Raw genomic sequence first — 23,297 nt, 5'->3', positions numbered from 1 at the left:
CAGGTACCGTTTCGTTGAAATGTGTGCATTAGATGCCAGTTTGAGGAAATTCTTAAAATTCTGAGGCTTGGAATTAATACAGCCTTAAAGCAGTAATTATTGGGAATAGCTTTATTAATTGAAATGCTAACATCATGGTTTCTATGGATCCTTCTTTAGGAGCCGATCATCTTCTCAGGTCACCGGCTGAGCAAAGAAGACGACTCCATCTGGTTCAGATCTGCAGAAATGGAAGACAATGGATTCTACACCTGTGTGCTAAGGTAAGAAGCACACAGACATAAAGCAGCTAGCCGGAGTACAAAATGATATATTGATGTGTTTATTCTGGATAGAGTACTGGCTGAAACCAAACAGCCCTTAGCGTTGAAGAGAAATGTTACAATATTCTATCAGTATCTATTCTATATTCTATATCTATCAGTTGTTCCACGAGCAAAATGTCAATAGGTGAAATCTTGGGCTTTATTATGAAGGTCCCTTTTGTATTACAATCTTCATAGACTGTAAATCAGCTCATTTCTGGCCGAGAAACTAGAGGTGGAAAAAAAATGAGAAAGCCTTCAACGGTTTCTGTATCTTGGATCTTGAAATAAACCTGCTCCACTGCCTTCCTTTTGTATTTGTTTCTGCGTCCAGCTCAACCGCTAACCCGGTGCTGGCGCGCATCTGCCCCAGGGTGGAATAGCTGAAGCTAGTGCTCCCCGAGGAAGTATGATTCAGGAGTATTTCTGGTTCACATGGGTGTATTGTTGTGGATATCACATAAATGCAGCTTCTCTCCCCCAGATGGGAGCTCGGTCAAAGTCTGCCGAACAAAAACACAGACTTTATTTTGAAGTTTCACTTCCCACCCCAACAAATTCACTTCTTAAACCTTGGAGAGAGAAAAAAATACGCGCACACGCTCTCAGTGAAGATTTTGAAAGCATCCAAACGCAATATTTTTGGCCTGCCTCTGACCTGCAGCAGTGCTCGTAGACTTACCGTCTTGTTGTTGATTCCGTCACAGAGGAACAACCCAACAATAGATTCCTGAGTGTAAATTGTTGGAGTGCCTGCAAAGGTGGGCTCCAGTCAAAGGACTTAGGATGTTTACATCAAACTGCTCATTTTGAGAAAACTACACATAATGAGTGAAGTTTGAACTACAACTTTTTTTGTCTCGGGACATTAGCTGTATTTGACTTTGGCAAAAAAAAAAAAAAACATTTCACATGTATGATTGTGTGATCACACTCTGTAACAGTATATAGCAAACAAGTTTTACCTGGAAGTGGGTGATGTGAGTACAGCATCCAGAGTGTTGATCGTTTTTCAGCCAGTGCTTCTTAAGTAATGACACTTTGATGAATTACACATTTACTCATTTGGAAGTTATGTCTTTGTTAAGCTATGTATCTTTATGTGACTATTTTGGACAGATCTAAAGAGAGGTATTTCAATGACGAACACAGACTCTAGTAGAAGTATTTCACAGGTAACCTAATCTACTCAGAAGGTGGTTGAAATGCAGCATGATTTTAGCTGCTTTAGCCTATATTTTGCAAGTAACTTGATGCCTCTTGTGGCACTCTAATGCATGTCAGTGGTTGGATATTCACTGCACAGCGACTGACTGCTGAGAAAATGCACACAGAACCGGAGTCTAATTACAACTTCCTTTATGCTCTTAATATCTTTGGAAGCATCCCTCTCACTCACTTCACAGCTGTGCTACTCTATATATGGCAGGTCGGGCAAATAAACAAATGCTCAGGTACACAGACACTTCAGATGCGCCACACGGAGTAGGTATATGAAGAAGTTAGAGTTAATTGGTGGATTAGACCCAGATACACAGTTGAGAAGCACATGCTCAGTAAAGTTCTGGCATCAAAACCTCTTTAATGAAACGTCATCAACACACAAATGATGAATCTTTCCCATTGGTGTGCAGTCGGTAATATGCTACAAGCTCATGTTTGTCAAAAGTAGCGGCAGAACAGACCTTCCTCTCAATGAGCACCCGGCTGCATTAGACAATATTATAAACTGCTGCAAAAGCTGAGACATATTCCACAAAAATTCCAAATAGCGTCACTGGCATTCAGTGCAGCGTCAACAAAGTCACTGCAGACTTCACCTGATCACACGATAACACTTGGTTTGGTCGTGATATGTGGTTTGTCGTATCTGTCTTCTCTGCTGTAGTGGTTTTTGTAATTTGCAGACCCTCCCTGCGCATTTATGTCGGCTGAGGGGCGGAAGTGTGTCCTGTTAATGCCGCGAATCCATGCCTTGCCGACTGTTTTGTAGTTTTTGTATTTCCACATGGAAATGTATCATACATTGCGTATGTATTTGACATGATGTCATTTCATGTCTCTGTGAGGGAGGGAGTTTATTTGTCATTGTGTGTGATGTGGCTCTTTGTAATACCGCTATAGTTTTTGTGGCTCTTGGTCTCTGATTGGTTGGCCACTCCTGCTTCAGTCGCTGAGGTTGTTGCCTGGAGACAGAAATTATCGGCAATGTAATACACTGGCTTGATATGATTAGCTAACTGCACTGCAATTACACTACATGCTGGTAGAAGAACGCTCTAAACACATTGGGAGTAATATATTTGTTCCCGTGTATTGCATGGAAACAATAAAGCATATTTATTCCAATGATGGGTTGTGGACGAGTGCGTCTGAGCGACACAATGACAGAATTGTCAATGACTTCTTAAGAGCTGCAATGAGCGCTGGTTCAAAGTAGAATGAGAGAAAGATCTTTGGATGAGCATAGTGATGTAAGGATTGTTTTAGCCTGGGAAAAGTCAAAATGGCACTAAGCCATATATGGCAAAGCATAAGATGCGCATGATACGGAAGACATGTAACGTTTTTCAGTATGTACGAGGACATTTGATTGGTACTGTATCTTCTGTTGTAGGTGTGACTATCTGTGACATAGGCACAGTATTATAAAGTCCATTGTCATGCCTATGGATGTGGGCTGGTAGTGGTTAACAGCAGTGGTGCCCTCTCGTCTCTGGACATATATTTGAAGAAATGTGTATATATTCCTGATGGAAGTCATCATAGGTAAGAAATCGTCAACGGTGTGAAAGTCCTACCAGGGTGTCAAACATATTGTAGGTCAGGGGCCACATACAGTCCAATTTAATGCTGAGTGGGTCAGACCGGTGTAATAGTGCCATGATAACCTTTACATTTTTCCTTGTGGGGCACACTGATGAAATTTTTTCATAAAACCAAACAATTACTATGGAAGATTACAACAATATCAACATAAAGCTATTTTAATGAAACCTTTTGGTGTAAAACACAGTGAAATGTTCCAAAAAAAACTGTATTCTATAGGCGCTGTTGCATTATGCATGTTGAATTCACCCTGACAGCATGGTTTTGAGGCTAATTTGCATTCCCAGTTCTCCTAACAATTTTGTAAAAAATTTAAATCAGTGTTTTCTTTAATGTTTTTACCACTTTATTGGTGGTTTGCCACCGGGATTACAACCTATTGCATTCTGGTTTTGACACCATGGGCCTAAATAGTTGTTGTAGCTCCCCAGATAAAGGAGTGCCAATACACCTAATGGTTGAGTCAAATATACAGATCTGCCATTAATAAAAGCTCCGAGGTGCTGAGCAGGCGATCCAGTCTGGCTTCGAAACAGAAAAGAGTCAGTGGAAGACATGTGGAAGAGAAAGCGAAGGTCTTACCTCGTTCAACTTTTCACTAACCATACGGTGCTTTGTTTGAAAGTCAGTTTTCCTGCGAGGTGAGAGATTATTGGCATCATTTCAGTTGATGTCACATACGGCTTTACCTCCACGTGTGCTGCCTTCTTCACTTGCACGTCCAAATGTCTCTCCGCTTGTGTGACTTGTGTAACTTTTTACCAATGTCGCCACGTCCCCCCCTCCTCTCAGCAAGTTGCAATTAAGCAACCTTATCCTTGAACATAAGAAGATGAAACGGCACCACAAGAACAGCTCCCCTCTTGTTTTATGCCATAAATCACCCTCTCCCGTCGCCGCTTGATCTCCCTCCTCTGCAGCCCTCTCCACCTTCACTGTCTTCTGTTCCCACTCCGTCTCCTGCCCCCTGCTCCTCCTCATTTTTACCCTCCTACACCTAATGTGGGTTCCCTTCATCTCTATACCTCTTTTTCTCCTCCACTGCCTGGTTTCTCTCTCTCTCTCTCGCTTTCTCTCTGTGACTCCCACCCCCTTGTTCCACCGTTCCTTTCCCCCCGACGGCGCCGGATTCCCACTCCCCCTCCGCTCTCCTCCCACCTCCTTTTCCTGCCAGAGCTTGACACCTATCCTCCTTAATAAGCTCTCTCTCCCGCTCTCTCTCTCTCTCTCTCTCTCTCTCTCTCTCTCTCTCTCTCTCTCTCTCTCTCTCTCGCTCTCTCTCTCTCTCTTTCTCTTTCCCTTGCTCTCTCAGCATGACAACCTAATTAGAGCTTGGTGTCTGTCATTGTCTCAGGGTCTCTTATTAACACACACACACACACACACACACACACACACACACACACACACACACACACACACACACACACACACACACACACACACACACACACACACACACACACACACACAGCACCTCCTTTCCTAGCGGGGCGCCACCGAATGGATCCTGCTTTATTGCTATTGTGTTACTCTGTCGAGGGAAAAGTCACCAGGAAACTCCACTTTTAAGTCTGTTTATGGTCCTTGATCCGATGTGATTTATATTCCTGCCATTATTAGGAAGTCGTTGCCTTTCACATTCGCCTTTTGCCACGAAGCAAAACTTCACATCATCTCCCGACACACGGATCTGCCTTAGTTTGGTTTGTGCGGCGATAATAAAAGTACGGGATTAATTCCAGTTGGATTCACAGCCTGTCATCTGCTGGGAAAATCCAGGTGTTGTAATGTAGAAATGCCTCAAAGTGCAGCTCGATACTTCATTTATCTCCGTACGCTGTTGAGGATCTGGAGTCGGTGTTATGGTTCACCTTGACACTTGCTTATACAGTGTGCTAACAGCTAAAAACAGAATGTGGCCCACAGTTCTGCCTTTTTGAATTCCAGCATCTCTTAAGAGAACGTATAACACCTGTTTTAGCATCTCTTCACTGGCTGCGCTTCACTCATTGAAAAGATTTTAAAAAAATCTCACCACCTTCATTTCTTACAGAATTTGTTCCAAAGTGTATTTTCAGATCAGCTAATGCGGCTTCATTAAATGTTCTTATCATGAAACAAAGAAAGACGCAAAGAGAAGCTGCTTTCTGTTTTTAATCCACCAAGATATGCTATTCTTTACCAATATATATTCTTCCAGTTTATATTTAGCATTTTTCCATTTTTGTTAATTTGCACTGTTATTGAGGATCGGGACATACGTCAACTTGAGTTGTGCTCAATAACAATCAACTTTTGATTAAAAGAAAGCTATTTCTGAGCTATTGTTTCCCTGCGATTCTTTTTCTTTGTCAGCCTTTGCCTGGAAATCATGATTACGTGTTTCTCCAAAAATTCCAAATTTTGACTTCAGTAAATAAGAACTGTTTATTGTTTTGGGTTTTTTTCATCGACTATGTTTTTTTCCTTCTTTTCAATTCTATTTCTGTGAGGTAACAATTACTTGCTCTGCGAGCCAATATACTCGACACAACTAGGAATGTAATGATGCCCAATAACGTGAAACATTTAGCCATTTTCGACGTAATAAATGTTGTAATCATGTTGTAATAACTCTGATTTTCATTTCATTGAGGATTTTGTAGGGACACCCTGAGGGTCGTTCAATCAGAGGTCAAAGGTCACATATGGCTTCCGGGTTTTCTGACGCCCACGTCTGTGCTAGTTAGTTTTAAAAAAGATAATTTTTAGTAATAACCAATCAGATGAAAGTGAGAGAGGGAAATTAATTCTGAGCTATGAATGATGTGAGCTTTCTCCAGTGCAGTTCAGCAGCATCAATGAAAGGAAAACATGTGAAAAAGGTTCAATTCAAGGAGTTAGCGAGCAGCTTTCTGCACATTTTGGTGGATAATATTCTTTTGGAGTCCGATGGCTCACATTTTCTTGTGTGTTTACGGCTGTTCAATAAATGTTGTGACGACGGTTCTGGGATGTGGATCTCGGTCACAGGTGAGAAGAGGAGCAGCCTCGAGAGTTTGATGCAAAATATCATGTTGTCACAATTCATTAAGGAAGGCAGTTCAAGTGAAGGAAACAATAACTTAACACATCTGTCTCGAAGCCAAACAAGCTTGTGTTATTTTGCAGCCACCGTAACAGATTGCATTGTTCCAATTGATATCTAAAATCAGCACATGGGCATGAGCAGATGGCGCGCAGCTATAAATTAACAGTCATAGAACCTGGTGTTTCCACTGTTGTTCTGTCGTCTCTCTTTTCATCTCCAGCGCTTTCCCCTCTGAGCGACTCCTCTCTCCATCCATCTTTCTGTTGTCCCAGCAGTGATAGATGTGTGTGATGGGATGTCTATGTCCTCTTCAAATCAACAAGCTGTGACAGAGACGGTCGGGGGGGAAATGACGAGCTTTATTTTCTTCTGCCTCAGCTGCACTAGTGCAGCGCTGCTACTGTACATACACATGGTTAAGAGATGTCATGAAAATCTAATGTTAAAATGCTGCAGTAAGGTAGTAGCTACGTCCTCACAAGACTATCACTGTGTAGTGGTGACACAAAAGCTAAGGTACAGCACTATCAACACTATCAGTCGAAGGATCTATTTACACAACCGCATTTTCAAGTGAAAAACTGAAAACTTTATGAAAATCCTCCGACTCCATTATTCTTACTATTACTATCATTACCATTACTATTATTACAACTACTACTAGTAGTAGTATCTTGGTTGATGATATGTCATTAAAAAATATTATTATTGAAATAATGATGTGTAGACGTCACACACACGGTACTCTATCCAGTAATTCAATGTCAAACACAAGCAATAATGCATGCAAAACCTTCATTTAAATACTCAAGACAATCATGGTGGTAGTGTTATTATTGCTTATCACCTGGGAGACTCATGAAAACGCAGTAATGCATGATGTGTAAGGACATGCAGTTCAGCATGTTTCATCAAGGATCTTAGGCCCAGAGTTGCTCCCAAAGTGATTCATGAAGCAACATTTGTTCAAGGCCGATAAAATATCACATGAACTTTATGTCTCAACCTGTTTCTAAGGGAGTGACTCGTAAGGTGAATTCTTAAACACGAGGTAGCGCAAAACTGGCCAAAGGCAAAATGATTGCCATTCCCAGTCAGCAGCAATCCTTTTCATGACCTCTACAAAGAGGCCCGGCTTCTTTAATTCATGCAGTATGCCCTGGGTCTGCCCCGAGCTTTATGGCTGGTTGCATGTTGGGGTTTTTTTTTCCCCTGGAAGGATTGAAGAAGACTTTGTGAAAACAATGCTCCAGCGCACAAGACGTCAGTCAACGTGAAAAATGAATTGAAGCTTATTGCCCACACAGGCTTCAGTGTCATTATTTACTTGTCAAGCTCCCAACTTTACTATGTTGTTGTTGTTTTTTTGTTGTTGTTTTTTTACAGCTGTAGCTATAACAGACTCTTAACAACCATTTGTAAACTACCTCCTGTTACCTGGAGCAACAGACAAAGTTAGTGACCAGTTGGTGAGCTTACTGAGTGGAGCACTCGTCTTTAGAGGTGGTGGAGACCAAAAACAAGTCAAAAGTGGCATGAATGCTGGCGTACTGAAGAATTACAGTACAGATGCTCAACTGGACGGTTGCAATTCATTAAATGAGTTTCAATGTGAGATGCTCCCGTTGTGCTGATCACTGGTTCTCCAACTGGGCTTCAGGTCCTCTTAAGGTAACGTCAAGGCTTTGCATGTCGCATGTTCGAAACGGGGGAACTTATGGGGTAAAAAGCTTTTTAAACCATTGCTTGTTCCAGCCAGTTTTCAAAGTTATCCTTGATCGAGATAGAGGTTCACGAGGATGTCTCTGATTTCGATCTCACAGTTTCATGTACAAAGTACTTTGTGTTTTTTCCATTTGCGATTCCTGTCATTTTGAAATATTTCATTCACACGTGTTATGTGTGTGCACACACATAATTTATTGTAGTAAAGATAAATACCGAATAGATGTTGTTTCAGGCTTAGTACAGAGGGCAGCAGATACTTTTCCAGCAGCATATGTGCGTCTTTTTGAAATACATTCACTCTAACAAACTCATTTGAGCTAGTTTCAGCCATACAATGATTCATTAGTTTCTATACATTTTCATGATACATTTTGAATGTTCATATGAGGTGTTATTCTATATAGACTTGCTAACTAGCAAATACTCCTATTATCACTTTCACTGGTGGTTTTAGGCAGAAAGTGTTGTTTTTGGTGTCCATCTATGCATTGTGGATGTCCATAACTTATTTTGTCGGCAACTGAGTGGCGGGGCGGCAGGGTGGGTGGGGTGTTGCCTGTAACTGACTCACCTCACGCTAAACTTCACTACTTCACATGTGCTTGTTTATTTGTTTATGTCCCCTGTAGTTGGCATATTGCTTCTGTCTACACTCCTAAACTAGTTCTTAAAGTGAATATAAAGTTGCACTTTGTGTGAATTAGTTGATGTTTCAGCCTAAGATTATTTACGAGAGTCAATGCAATCACCTTCAACTACATGCCAAAGACAAGACAGACCAGAAGGCCGACTCGGCGGCTGTGGCGCGTGTTGTCTTGTAGGGTGAAATTAAATCAGACAGTCCGAGGTTTAATTACCTTTTTCATTCCAACTGTTGAAGTGACTTGGGGCAGGATGCTCAACCCCCAAGCTGTTCCCAAGAACTTTACACGGCAGTTCTGTCACCATTTCTGTGTATACGTCAGACTATTTACCCGTTAATGTACCAACAGTTGACATGGACACCGCAAAATGTAAGACCATCCTTTGAAGATGTAAAGAGTTTGATTAAAAAAAAAAAAAAGCCAGTGTGATTGTGAGCTGTGGCATTATATTGTTTAAATTACACTTCTTTTTTTTTCATATTTCAGGTTTGGTTTGTGTTAATGTGAACTTTCTAAATGATATATTAATGCTTTGTTGCACTAAAACGACGACAGAGATTTTGAATTCTACTTATTTGTATATTATAATGCTATTATGTACTTGTCCCATCCACTTGAGATCAAATTGCACTGTATGTGGGTCATGAAGTAAAATGAGTTTGACACCCCTGCATTACAGCTTTACTCTATTATGAAATTGCTTGTCCATTTTTTAATAAATTGCAGGATAGTTATTTCTAGCATGCGTTGATAACCACTATAATTTGTGGCAGCACTGTCTTTGTACCAACACTTTCCAGCTAGCAATCTTCATCAAGAACACTTTGAATCCCTTCCATTAAAACAGGGAGGAATTTTCACCTTTGCTGAGAAACGTCAAAATGACTCTCTCATTTTTGCATCGGTTGTTCAATCGCTTTGGAGTTTTGCTATAAATTTCACATTTTGGATCAAAATTAGGCTTGATGCCGAACGTCCACATGAGCCTCTCCTACAAGGCTCTTTGCTTTGTCTCTCTCCTACAGGCTTTTCTAATCTCTAATATAGATGAAAGATGAAAGATGAAAAGCAACAGCTGGGAGTTGTCAACCCATAACTCAGTTTGTGAAAGAAAAGAAAAACAATTGTGAGCTTTAATTATACGTGCCATTTAAGCCATCTTTTCTTCAAAGAGCACGATCATTTAGTGATTTAGTATCGTAACCAACTGGTAGTGTGTGTGTGATGGTGAGGGGCGCAGCTAAGATGGCTCATGTCTTGGATGCGTTTGTCTTTAATCTGTTGATTTTGAAAACCCTGCAGATTCCCCGAGTGTGCTGTAGTGTGTGGGTTTGTGAAAGCGGCAGAAAAGGGGATAGCCTCGTGACTCTGCCACAAAGCCAAAGGTGAACAGGCATTAAAAGTGAAGTGACATACCCTCTGGAGACAATAACTGGAAAATAACATTGTGTAACATATGAGGCACAGAGAAACAGAGATGTGCACAGAGAGAGGGTGAAAAGAAATGAAAGCGGGTGGGTGGGAAGAAGAAGGAGTGAGGCGAGGGTAAAGAGAGAGTCAAGGAGAAAGTAGTTAAATTGGCGGGGTGGGGAGAGAAGGTGAGTCGACGGCGCGAAAAACACAGGAAAGCTGATAGAGAGTAGATGGAATTATACAGAGTCAAGGGGAGGGTTGCTGAGAGATGGAAAGAAGAGCGAAGAAGTAGGAGGGGGGGAAAGTAAAGCAAAAATCCATTTTCTCTGCAGGTATAAGGACCTCAGTAGGGGGAGAGGCCATGTGGTGGCTGCCCAAGACCGTCCATAGACGCACTGCGATTAGGAGAGCAGTGCACACGCGCACATCATTTGGAATGAAATTGATACACACAGTGAGAGGTCTCAGTTTACTTTTGAGGCTACGGAGAAATGCTCTGCACCAAACTTCAGTGCCGCAACGCTGGGTTTTCCCTCCGAATGAAGCAAAAAAACAACGGAAACCTAGACAAGAGACACACAGACCAAAATGAAGCGCGACAACAACTCGAGACAAAGTGATGGACAGGAGGACACTGAGCAAACTAAGGCTATGTTTACTAGACAATGTTTGGAATTGTGAATGGAGTGTTTGATGAACGACTTTTTGAAATTGAAATGTTTTGGGGGTTTTCTTTGTGTGTGTTTGTGGGGAAAATTAGTAACTCGCTGGTTACAGACCTAGTTTTTGGGGGGTATTGTAGTTGGCTGAATGAGTAGCTGGCTGACAGAGTGGCTGTTTCATTTGGGAACCTTTTGATTGGTCCGCTGGCCTCCGCTGGGATTGTGGTTTGGGTTATGGACATGGTGGCAGGCAGACTGGCCGAGTTGGGTTTTTGGTGGAATTATCAACTGGCCGGCTTTTCTAAACTACATGGTTGACTCTTTGCCCGCCAGCTCCTTGCCCGTCTTGGCTCATGAACTGTCTCGCTAATTGACTTGGTTAGTGGCAAAACAAAACTGTCCGTGTCAGAGAGACACAGGCTCTGAATATTTGGTTGGGATTTGTGTAAACACCCAGTAAACAATTCAGGATGTTAGAAAAGACGTGTTGAAGAATCCAAAGCCTCTGTTCAGGATACTTTATTAATCAACAGTGTTATAGCAATGTTACTTTGCACAGGATGAAAATGACCCAGGTGCTTATGTGAAATACTTTACTAAATGCATTTATATGGTGAAATTGAAATAATAGCACAACAGGGCATATGATGATCACATTATTACAAACCATTAATCTTTGTGGGTCGACAATACAATGGTACAGGAACTATGAAAAATATTTAATTAGTAAGACTCTTAGCTACATGGGTTAAGAGTCTTGCTTCTATTATTACTACTTCTACTGCTACCACTACTTCTACTGTTATTGCTGCTTTTAGTACTACTACTACTACTAGCAATACTGCTGGTACTGCTGTTACAACTACTACTACTGTCAGTGATACTACAATTGCTGCTACTACTATTAGTAATAATAATACTACTACCACTACTATTTTTTACTGCTATTACTGATATTGCTGCAACTACTACTGCTTTTGGACATGTAAAATGCAATAGAAAAACATACATAAAAATGTATTTCAAATTAAATTTGATTACATTTCCCTGCATTCAGTTTTTCCCCTCAGTCCAACCCATGCAAACCAGCAGAACTTGGATTTTGACGGTACGAGAAGGTTCTAGGAACATCCAAGTCATGGTCTGTTGTTTGTAACCATTTACTTTAAAAAACAAGTTATTTATGGAGTTTTGATCCCTGTCCGATGAGTTCTAACAGATAGTTGAATAATGTATTCTGATGTAGTGGCCAGCCCCTAGTGTTTGGGTCAGTGTGGGTATCTGTGTTCCCCTCATTATATTGACGTATGTTGTTGACACATGCAGCCAACTCAGTCACGAGATGGAAGCTCAATAGTTTGAGTGATCTAATGAGCAAACAAAGGACTTCATCATTTCTACCCACACTTTCTCTGAAGACAGACGACCTCTGCAGTCTAATATTATACCTCGATATCGTCCTCTAACGGTGGAGCCAGGGAATATTTTTGGACCTTCCGCATTAATGCAGGTGTGACTACCATCATTAGATGCTTGGTTTCATGTCCGACACCCCTGACCTCGATGGACGAATGGTACAGGTGATCTTTGTTTTCTAGCATTATTTGTATCCGGACAAAAAAGCCTTGCATGATTGCTCATGGGCTGCAACAGATTCAAGTATTCGTTCTCAATTTCTATGTTTGCTGGTCCTGAGATGATCTGCCAAGTGGTATGATTGTATTGATTGAAAACCAAACTTGAGATAATAAAAGTTCTACGTGACCTTTTTGGCAGGGATTTGCCAAGAAGGTCACCTTTCCATCTCAAGATGCAATTATCGGCTTTTACACTTTGAAGGCTATTCCTAAGTGGAAATGTGTCTGCTTCAAACCGGGGTAGATCGCTGGGCAAGTAATGAGTTTGACGTTTGCAGCAAAATGGAATCCCTCCTTCTCCCAACTCTCTCTTCGCGCCGCTTTTAATGTGGCGGGAAGAGCAACATTTATACGGTTACTTATAGAGAAAACTGTAAAACAGCCAGTTTTGTCTGTAGGTGTGACAAATTCTTGCTCGTGGCTTGATGGCTGGTTGCAAAGCTAATGGGCGGTTGACTACACCGAATAAATAGCCGTTTGCTGAATTTTCCACCGTCATTACCCTGTCTCACATTCCATCCAGCACCTTCACCCCTTTGCAATTGCTGGTGAAGTCAAATAAAAAGCTGAGATCTCATTTCCTATGGTTTTTTTTTCTCTTCTTCTTTGCACAAGCGCCTCTCTCACTCTGCTGCTCCTTCTCTCTCAGCTCCTCCCCGGTGATATTTTCCAGTACGCTGGACCACCTGTCTCTCTTTGCCGTGGAGGATAAGTCCTCCACTCTGGAAACGCACACATACTTGTCACACGGGTTGTTTTGGAGTGCCATTCAAATGTTGAACCTTTGTCTTCATCAGATTAACAGACTCCAAGCAGGAGCTAAAGACAGCAAGTGGGGAGAGAGAGAGAGACAGAGAGAGAGACAGAGAGAGAGACAGAGAGAGAGAGAGAGAGAGAGAGAGAGAGAATGGCTAAAGAGAGAGGAGTGGAGAGGAAAATGGGCGTAAAGAAAAAGAGAACGGTCATTTGATGTTTGCTTGGCAGTCCTCGGTGACTTGGCAGTCATTGAGATGGCCCCACTCTCTCGCCAACGTGGGCTAACATGTGCCAGTGCATGCCAACTTGAGCCGCTGCCTGCTGCCCTGGCCAGTTTTTTGGAAAAAAAAAAAAGAAGAAAAAAGTAAGCCTTGGGTTCAACACTTTGATGTGCAAGTGGTTTGGAGGTGCTCAAAAATACAATATGACTTGGTAGAGATATGGAGGAAAAGGCTAACCCAGGAAGAAGGGAAAGGAGGGCAGAGGAGGAGGTGCGAACACCAAGTGAGCTGCGTTTCTGAGAGGTCTGCTGTTCGAAATGCTGCTGTGTAAAGCAAAGGTGGTAGTTTGATCCTCACAGCATCCACAGTCCTTGTCTAAATGTCCTTCAGGAAAACACTGATCCTCATAGTTGCTCATCAAAGGCGTACCGAGCACAAATTCACCTCTTAAAGTAGTATAAAGTTGTCTTAAAATGATCCGACTGAGCCTTTCCTTGGGATCCTGTGGTCGTCTTTTTAATTCTCGTAAATATGGCAGCTGCCTCTGGGAACACCGCTGACATCAGTAGCCAAGCAAGTTCGTGTTTTGCAGTGTTAAAGATACATGACGGGAAACTTTGAGAGACAGAACGAGAGAAAGCAGGGGATGGAAATAGAGAAGGAACACATTTTAGGTCAGTACACAGTGTCACAGAGTAGATTTCTGTTATGTAACACTATTGACCACCACAAAAACATCACCAAGCAGGATTTGTTTCCTTGCCTTGCCAGACCTCACAGATGTTTGCTCAGCTGTTGATTTCAAAGAAAAGGTTTCGAAAACCTGCACTGATATTTATCAGAAATGTGAACCGTGAACATGAGCGTCATTGTAAGTACCAACAATTTCATTCAGGTTTTCGAAAAGAATCCCCGAGTTGCCCTTAAACTAATGGCCAGTATGCATTTAGGCTTAATCACTCCACATTAATGACCTTCATAGAATTCATTAAATAATTATCCACTCCAAAAGATAGAAAACCTAATTCAACAACAATGATTCATTCCTAACCCTAACCCTATTCAATTCATCAACAATGTTTTTTTTCTGATACAAAAAATGTTTTTTTCTGATATAGTTGTTGTTCATAATATAACAGCTATATGAGAAGTTCTTTGGACATGTCGCTGTATTTTGCGCCAGAATGTTTTCATTAAAACTTGATGTTGAGGTTGTTCTAGTTTTCTTAGTAATTGCTCACTTTTGTGGAATTTCTATCACATATACTCTGTGCTACAATGAAGAAAAGCTTGAAAATTTTGATTTCAAGATTATCACAAGACTATTTTAACAGTTCAGGCTTTTTGTGGCCTCTCAGCCAGAAAAGTGTTTAGTGAGGATTTTTGTGCCTGTAATTAAGATTTGTTTAATGTGTAAATGTGAAATAAAGTAAACAACTCGTAGAGCATGTAACCTCAAATTGACTGATACACATACAAATCACTTTATACAACTTCAAGTTCCACTGTTACAGGTGCTCAAACCTTTTTCACCAAGAATACCTTCAGACTAAACTTTTGATACTAAATGCAAATAACTGCCCAGATTTGACGGAGGAATACATATCACTCAACTGTGATTGTATTTATAATGTCAAGTGAACATTGCATTGACTGAGACTCACAGGCTTTCAAGCTACACATTCATTTTCACATGCAATGGAAATCAAATCATGTGTTGAAAAAGTAAATGTTGCAATTAAAATAAAAAATAGATCATGACATAAATATGGTTTTAAAACTCAGCCAAGTAATTAGATATGTTTTAAGATTTATAGATATATGGAAGAACAGTACGTGGAAATAACTTGAGTCGACTTGGAGTTAACTTAATCTTTCACAGGACTTGCCCAAGAAAGAAAAAAAGTGGTTTGTGACTGACTCGAGGCTATCGCTCCCATGTCTGTTTCTTTCAGTCAAAACACGAGTTTGAGGTTATTTTGGGACTCTAAATTGTCTCTACATGTGATTGTGAGAGTGTAGGATTAACTGTCCATGTTTGTTCTGTGATGGACTGGTGGTCCACGGTGTTGTTTCCTGAATTTGTTAAGTATCCCCTGAAGTCAGTTCCAGACTCAAATGTCTTGTAAAAGAAAAAAAAAACAGAGATGTATGGCTCCAGAGACGAATGGCATTAAATCCGTGGCACTAAATCAAGACCAGATAAAGTTATATTTAAAAGTGTCAGGTAAGGTAATGTGACAGCTTGTTGACCCAAGAAAGGTTTCTCTTTCTATCTTCATATTTTGACTAATCTTCTCAAGTCATATAATTATGTTTCCACATCTGACATTGCTCGGAATAAAGACGCCTTGGGAAGTTGTGTTTACGCTTGTTTGGATTTGTTAAATGCATTTTTGTCCCCCATGAAATATTTTGCACATTTGAGGTTAAACTCATTTAAAGTCCTGCCCTACTTTGCATTTGCAGGCATAGTGCAGCATCTCTTGGGGTGCCACCACTGCACGCTAATCAGATATATCTGGTGAAAGAATCAATAGGGCAATGTGGTGAGGTCGTAAACTCCAGTTTACCTTGAATAAACACGACTAGTATGACTAAAAATGGCTGACTTTGTCTTGTCAAAGACGAGCGGATGTTTGACTTTGACCATCTGTCAAAAGAGTTGCCCATCGTCAGCTGGGGTTGGTTCCATTAACAAGATGCCCTGAATGGATGGAGTTTTATTAATTACATTGACACATTCATCAACAACAATGACCACTGATGCGGATAACAAAAAATCAAGCATGCTACACATCTCTCTCTCGGTACACACACACACACACACACACACACACACACACACACACACACACACACACACACACACACACAAGTCGATAATGAAAACACAAGCTGAATTGCAACCTACAACAATGTGAGTCAATGTGATTATGCAAGAATAGGTGATTGCCTAAGAATAGATGATTCTGCAAAAAAAAAAAAAAGTTATTGCACAACAATAACACGTCATAAACAGATACCAAGCCATTGTGGCATTTATGTGTTTGGAGAGAAATTCTGAAAACAGGAGCAGGGTGAGAATATGGATGCAGTCGTGGCTGGGAAAGAGAGGTGAACTTGTGATGCCAATTTTGTTAATGCAGCTTGAAATAAGTTTTCTTAATGTCTACTAGCAATTTACGATAACATTTACTGTTATGGGCTTTCATTTTCCAACAGAACACAATGAATGTAAACGTATCAAACAGGTTGCAGGTCGCAGCAGCAGCTCCGATCACCAGAATGCAGAATAGATTTTGTCCAGCCGTGCCAAATGTTAAGACCAAAGTATCTTGTCAAATTCTTGTGTCATTGGTCAGAATTTCCTTGTTTATTTCTGCATTTTGCCATAAATTTGTGACAGGAGATGTGCATTTTGTATTTCTGCACAAGTGTTCAAGCTCAGTAATGACTGGATCTGTCATATTTTAATCATGTTTAGCATGTAGCCTCACTACTGCGTGAGCCCCGAGTCTTTTTAGCATAGTTTGTATGTATGTATTTGACCAACTTTTCACAAAAGCAGTTCACTCAAATTGCAGGAAATCTTCAGGGATGATTTGTCATCATACAAGGACCAATCGATGAGATTTCATAAATCTCAAAAACCTAAAAAAAAATAAAAAGAATCCTATACAAAGCAGGTGGGAGGGGCACCTCATGGAGGAGATCAACGGCTTTCACGAAACTTATTCACTCGAATAGCATGACATTTTCAGGGACGATTTATCTTTATCCAAGGATAGTCCCATTAAATATTGAGAGAAATTGGATCAAAGATCAAGTTCTAGCTCACAAAAAGGTAAAAAAAAAAAAAAAAAAAGTATTTTCATCATAATGCCGTCAGTTTTTATCCGATTGATGTCAACTTGATGCCAAAATGCTCCGTTTTAACTCCTTATCTGGTGACAAGCCACATGGTGCAGTGGTGTCATTACCCTGGTTAGTGGTTGTTGGTTGTTGGCAAAGGTATGCGCTCCACTCGGTGCCTGTTCTAGTTGTAGCCATGTGTTTGATTGATGAAATCACAAATAACTTTGAAGATTGTCTTATGAGGATTCTTAAAACACCTTGTTACAGACAAAAGTCTATATTAAATTATTTAACGCCTTGTGTCCGGCAATTAAACTTTAGAAATGAAATACATTTGCATATTAATAGACATGGGGAATTTTTAATGAGTCGAAAAGAGCAGAATACTTTTTAAGAGGTAATTCAATATTCTTTTCTTTTTTCTTTTTTTCCAACAGGTATCAGATGCACATTTTGTTCCAATCAAAGGGCCTTTTGATAGCTGCATCTTAATGTTTTCTTCAAATGCTCAATCAATGACTAACACATTGTGTTCAATGTTCAAAGAACATCTGATCTTATGTCATTTTGAGATTGTATATTTATGAATGTCATTAATTATGATGAATTAATACAACAAACAAGGCCTGGAATGTTTCAGTTTTGTTGTGTTTGGCTCAGAGAGGGACTCAAGATGTCAGGCACTGCCGTAGGTAGAAAAGAAGCATATTTATTGCTATCCACATTTATAAAGAAATGTGGATAGGAAAGGTGATAGGAGGGACGATTCAGACGCACTCACAGTGCTGAGTCAGAATGTCAAACTAACAAGAAACAAAACGTGAACCAAGTTAATGTGCAATAAATCAAATCTGCCTATATGAAAGATTGGCACTGATTGATTGACAGTATAAGAAAATAAACTTTCCTATTGGTTTCCAAGTTCCTGAGATTCCTGGCTGAATACTATGCCGATCACATTTTACTCCCATCTTTATTCATAATAATAAACATTTATTACAGCCGGCCCAATATGAGATGTACCGATACCAAAACCAGTATCAGGGATTAGTTCCGATACTGCACGACGTACTCGCACTTGGAGAGTATTACGTGACGTCACACGTCAGCAACCTTTGCAGTCGGTAGACAAGAGAGGACCAGTGATGTCAGCAGTTTGGTGATTCTTCAATATTACTTAGAAAGCCAAAAGTAAGACAGACTGTAAATTATGTTCTGTAGCAACAGTAAGGGGAGGTGAAAGCCAGTCCCTGCAACATGTTGCTCATTAGTTAAACTGCCCTGGCCTCTGGGATTTTGCTCTGAGCCATGACATGCCACATGCGAAAGACTTTTGTGGATCACACACCAGTCTACAGGACACATAGAACAGTGAGTAGATAGAAAGTACACTGCTCTATGCGTACTGGAGACTGTAAAGCTGTTGGAAGGCTCGGTCGCGTTGACGCAGAGGCTGAGGAGAGGTCGCTCATGGCAACGCAGAGCCCCCGCGTAATGTTTGCGTACTGACTATACATGAGGATTTATGGCACTTTATGGCACTCGGTTTCTGCAAGAAGCAAAAAGTAAATTCCTTTTGCTTGTGCTTGTACTTCTCGGCATGAAACAAAAGTATGAGTAACGTAAGATTTTGAATATGGGATGATTGAGGTGCCCAGCAATTAAAGTAAACTAAGCAGAAGGTGGACTACATGGGTGCCTGCACCTTATTAGTACATTTGCTATATGTTGGATCAGTAATCCAGCCTTATTGTCAATGTCCATAGGCCATAAATGTGCAAAGTAGGATTAACTGCCAAGGCCCCGGGGCTCAAGATTCAGTTTGAGGCTATTACTTTTTTGGAAATATAATTAATTGTAACCGTGGCGCTGCATCAAACAAATGGACTGTGAGGATATTGGCCTGAAGGTGACAGGTTGCTTTGCCATCTAATTTAAATGTCCCCTCAACTTCTACCTTCTGTATTTCACTTGACAGTGGACATGTGGTTAAAGACGCGTTTTCCTCTGTGAATCTAACGCTGTGGATTTGTCAGTATGAGTATTTATGTGCATTCAAATCTGTATTGTCCGTTCATCGGCGCAGATGCAACATGTATCGATCAAAGCCTCACAGTAAAGGGCCGCCGCCCTCACACATGGAGGAATGTTCTCAGTTCTCAGTCAGGTGGAACAGATGCTCGTGTACAGATCCGACCCTTTCCTGTATCTCGCCAACATTCAACCAGAGCATGAACTGCACCTTCACGACACTCTGAGTCTGAACCGGGGGTGCTGGATGCCGGGAACAAATTCAGAACGTGGTTGTTATCGCGTTGAACAATTTTCACGAGTCAGTGAACTGATACACGACGTCAGGGCGGTGTGTGTGTGTGTGTGTGTGTGTGTGTGTGTGTGTGTGTGTGTGTGTGTGTGTGTGTGTGTGTGTGTGTGTGTGTGTGTGTGTGTGTGTGTGTGTGTGTGTGTGTGTGTGTGTGTGTGCGTGCGTGCGTGCGTGCGTGCGTGCGTGCGTGCGTGCGTGCGTGCGTGCGTGCGTGCGTGTGTGCGTGCCTGTATTTCTAAGCTGTTTAATTTGTGTAATTATGGAAAAAAGATGACATTTGTAACCGGGAAGTGTCTGAAATGCCTCAGGACTTGTAATATTTATGACACAGTTGAACCCAGGTATTATTGTTAAAATAGAAAAAAGGAAAATGCATTATAACCGTCAATCATAATCAGTTCCACTTGTAAAAACATGCTCATTGCTAAACTTGTGAATGTGCAGATCTATTTGAAACCCATTGAAAGGTGTAGTGCAACAAGCCATTCAACTCAAACGACCACAATGGTCACTTGTTCAGGCCCCAAAACACGACCTCAACAGTGATTGGAGGATCATCAAGGTGCATTGTTGTCCGAGTAAAAAAGACATTTTCTGGGGAGAGAAAATTTTCTTGTCTCTGCAGTGAGTTCTCCATGGAGCTTCTGCAGATTGTTTTACAACTAAATCTTTTAACTGAGACATTTCAAGGTCACAGAAGTTAAATTTTAACAGCAGTATTTCATGTATTTATAGAATGTAACTTTCAACGTAATTTGTTAATTTCAACAAAGGTTAATTTGGAACCGTAATAAGTTTTGATATTTTATCAAATTCTTTCAGATAAAAGTACCAATCAGTGTTGTTGTTGACTACTTGTAAAAGGAAAGTTGTGCACACATGTGCGCTGAGAACAAAAAACAATATTTTGTTGCCTCAAATTAGTATCTCGTCGCCACAATTCAAAGTTTTATTTCAAATGTCATATCATGTTTAATTTTAACAGGTGAACGTGGGCAGATGCGTAGTTATTTGTTTCACGTCAATGCTTTTCGAACCACTGGTCAAGTCCATAACACAGTCACTTCACTCCATCAGTGCCCTGGGTGTCGAGGCAGCACCTCTACACCCTACAACTGGCATTGGTTAATGCACAAAAGGAATTTACCTTGTGAGATTCAGTAAATATGATTATTTGTGCTCAGTTTAGTGTCAGCAGGTCCGCAGAATGGAAATGATTATAGTAGACACCCTGTCACTTTCTCTATCTCAATACTGCGTAAGTTTGAAAATCATTACATTTGTCAATAATTTAGTGTTATTTGTTTGATGGCTGCTTCAGAAAAGGTGGAGCACCACATGAAACACACATTCAGTCAGCAGCATGAGACATTAGAAGCCCATGTGTTGGAAGTGTGTGTCGAAATGTCTGCTTGTGTGTGTAAAATGCCTCAGCCGATGCAGGTGTCCACTCCTCTCCCTCTCTCTCTCTCTCTCTCTCTCTCTCTCTCTCTCTCTCTCTCTCTCTCTCTCTCTCTCTCTCTCACCCTCCCCCACTGCCTGTTAGTTAGATTGATAGTCAAATTAATCTGCAGCTCCATCCAGGTATAAACATGCTGCCTGCTGGCCAGGATACATCCCCCTCTATTAGCTCTATAATTCAAAGCACCCTCCAGCAGCCTGCCCTGATCGTGGGAGGGTAATTGCAGGGAGTGGGGGGGGGGGGGGGGGGTAGGGGAGCTGGATGTATTGATGTGGGGGGGATTACAAGATGATTTGGAGAGTCATTTCTGGCTCATTTTTGCATCGAATGTAATTGGAACTTGTTTGTGTGTGTTTGACTTCGAGACGAAAGCTACGAGCTCATATCACGCACGATCGCGGAATATTAACAGTCATCCGAAGGACAGAGCCGGTAGAATTGAAGGAGGGATGCTCTACCTCCTCGAAGGCTCTTTGGCAATATTTGTGTACACTCCAACAGATGTACAGCGGTCTCATACAATTAAAATCCGAGTGTTGTGACGACAGAAGTCATGGCGGCTTGGAAACATGGGGCACTACTTTCAACCTGGACATCAACTTTCCTCATGATAATGCAGATTTATGCAGAAAGTAATCCAATTAGCAGCTGGGAAATAAAGTGTGTAACCAAGAATTTGGTGCACCATTCTGAATCTCGAGGCTGTGATTTCCATTTAGCACCTTGTCAAGTCATTTGAGGCGGTCTTGCTTGCTGGCCCTTTCTTTCGATTTGTCATGTGAGTTTCTGGTTGAGAGCGATTTACACTCATACACCTGGTATCTCTTTCTGCATGACAGCACCTTCCTCATTTGTCATAATAGATGCACACGGTGAGTGGTGAACATGCACATCCACACTCTGGTGAAAAGGAAAATCCATGTTTTATTCATACCCGTCCTCAAATGCAAATCTGGGCGACCAACTGTACCCTCATTTTGCCATGTTATGTAATAACAAGCCACATGGGCAAACACACACACACACACACACACACACACACACACACACACACACACACACGGCTTGAGTGCAACTTCCAAACTTGCTGTTAACAAAAAGGGTTATAAGTGTCAGCTGGTCGCATTAGAGGCAGAATGGCAGCTACAAATCTTTTTCTTCACCTTTTCAATCTCTTGTTTCACCTCATTCATCACAAGGGGGACAGGAAGTAGCTTGTTGCTGGTAATACACTGTCAAGTCAGGCCAAACGTGTTTGTAAGGCCTCGTCAGACAAAACAGGACTGGTACAAGACGGTGTGCAGAGCACACAAAGAGTAAAGAGCAAGAGAAATTACAAACGGAGGCTATTATAGACTCTGGTTTCATGTTATCCAGTGAAAACAGAAAGCTTTTGTTGCAGTTTTGGTGTCCATTTAGTCGAAAACGGTGCTCGGAGCCACTGAAAACACAACTTTTCAAAAAACGGTTCCCGAGGAACAACTGTTTGAAAAAGCAACGTTATTAAAATTGTTTTCAAGGTGGAAACTTTCAAAAAAGGCTCTGTCTCTGTGTAGATGGGGAAAATGTAAGTTTTTGAGAATGCGCCACCCAATGTGTAGATGGAGGAAATGTGCACTGCATCCATAGTAAATAGTTCATCTGTACATGTGAGAGTAAATGAACAATAACAGCAATGGGGCTTCCACAGTGTCATGGCTCACAGTCCATCTTCTTCAGTCTCCTGTAATAACAATCCAACTTGGTCATCCATCCATAGAATATCTGTGTACTCGCTATCGTTATTGTTTATAGTGAATTGTTTTCTGCACGTGCGTGTGCGTGGTTCCATTGCAAAAACAGAACTACCCATTGTTTTTTCTTTATTTTGAATGCTCCTGGTTTTGTACTGTATGTTTGTGAGAGTGGGCGTGTTGGGTTCACGGCGTTGAAAGGTAATCTAGTGGGGCTCCAAGGAAAACAGGTTGTGAACCACATTACACTTATGTGACCTTGTGTGCATGATGTTTCTGACTGGGTGGGAAAAAAAATAGACAACCATTACGACAGTTCCTATCCCTGACCGTGTTAAATATATTCAGTCATCTCAGTGCGCCAAGAAAATAGGACTAAAATGACTTTTATGCTGAATCCACTGCTGTAAAGTCCAAATTGTACTGTTAATATTTAGGAAAGAAATCAGTGGTTATCTGAGAAAGTGAACTAAACCTTCAGTTCCCAAACCAATCCAGTAATGCTCCAGTAATGAAATAATCTCATTATCAGTAAATCATGCCGTAAGACTATATTTCCTGTCAACAGAGGGGAGCACAGGAACAGCAAAAGCCTTGATAAGAGCTGCCAATAAGGTGGTCGTGTGTCTCATAAGTGATCTCGATAAATGCTA

General features: G+C 41.1%; 1 protein-coding gene across 1 annotated transcript in view; it reads left to right on the top strand.

Annotated features, from left to right (window-relative positions):
* il1rapl2 (interleukin 1 receptor accessory protein-like 2) overlaps positions 1-23,297 on the top strand; it is a gene marked incomplete at both ends in the record, with an annotated part of 355,657 nt that overhangs the window by 196,545 nt on the left and 135,815 nt on the right. The window contains one exon of the mRNA XM_080502514.1: positions 160-263. Within this exon, the coding sequence (XP_080358640.1) occupies positions 160-263 (104 nt within the window). The remainder of the gene's footprint in view (positions 1-159; positions 264-23,297) is intronic.

This window comes from Blennius ocellaris (assembly GCF_963422515.1).
Source record: "Blennius ocellaris genome assembly, chromosome: 9".
In the NCBI taxonomy this organism is placed as follows: Eukaryota; Metazoa; Chordata; class Actinopteri; order Blenniiformes; family Blenniidae; genus Blennius; species Blennius ocellaris.
This window is presented reverse-complemented; position numbering and strand designations above follow the sequence as displayed.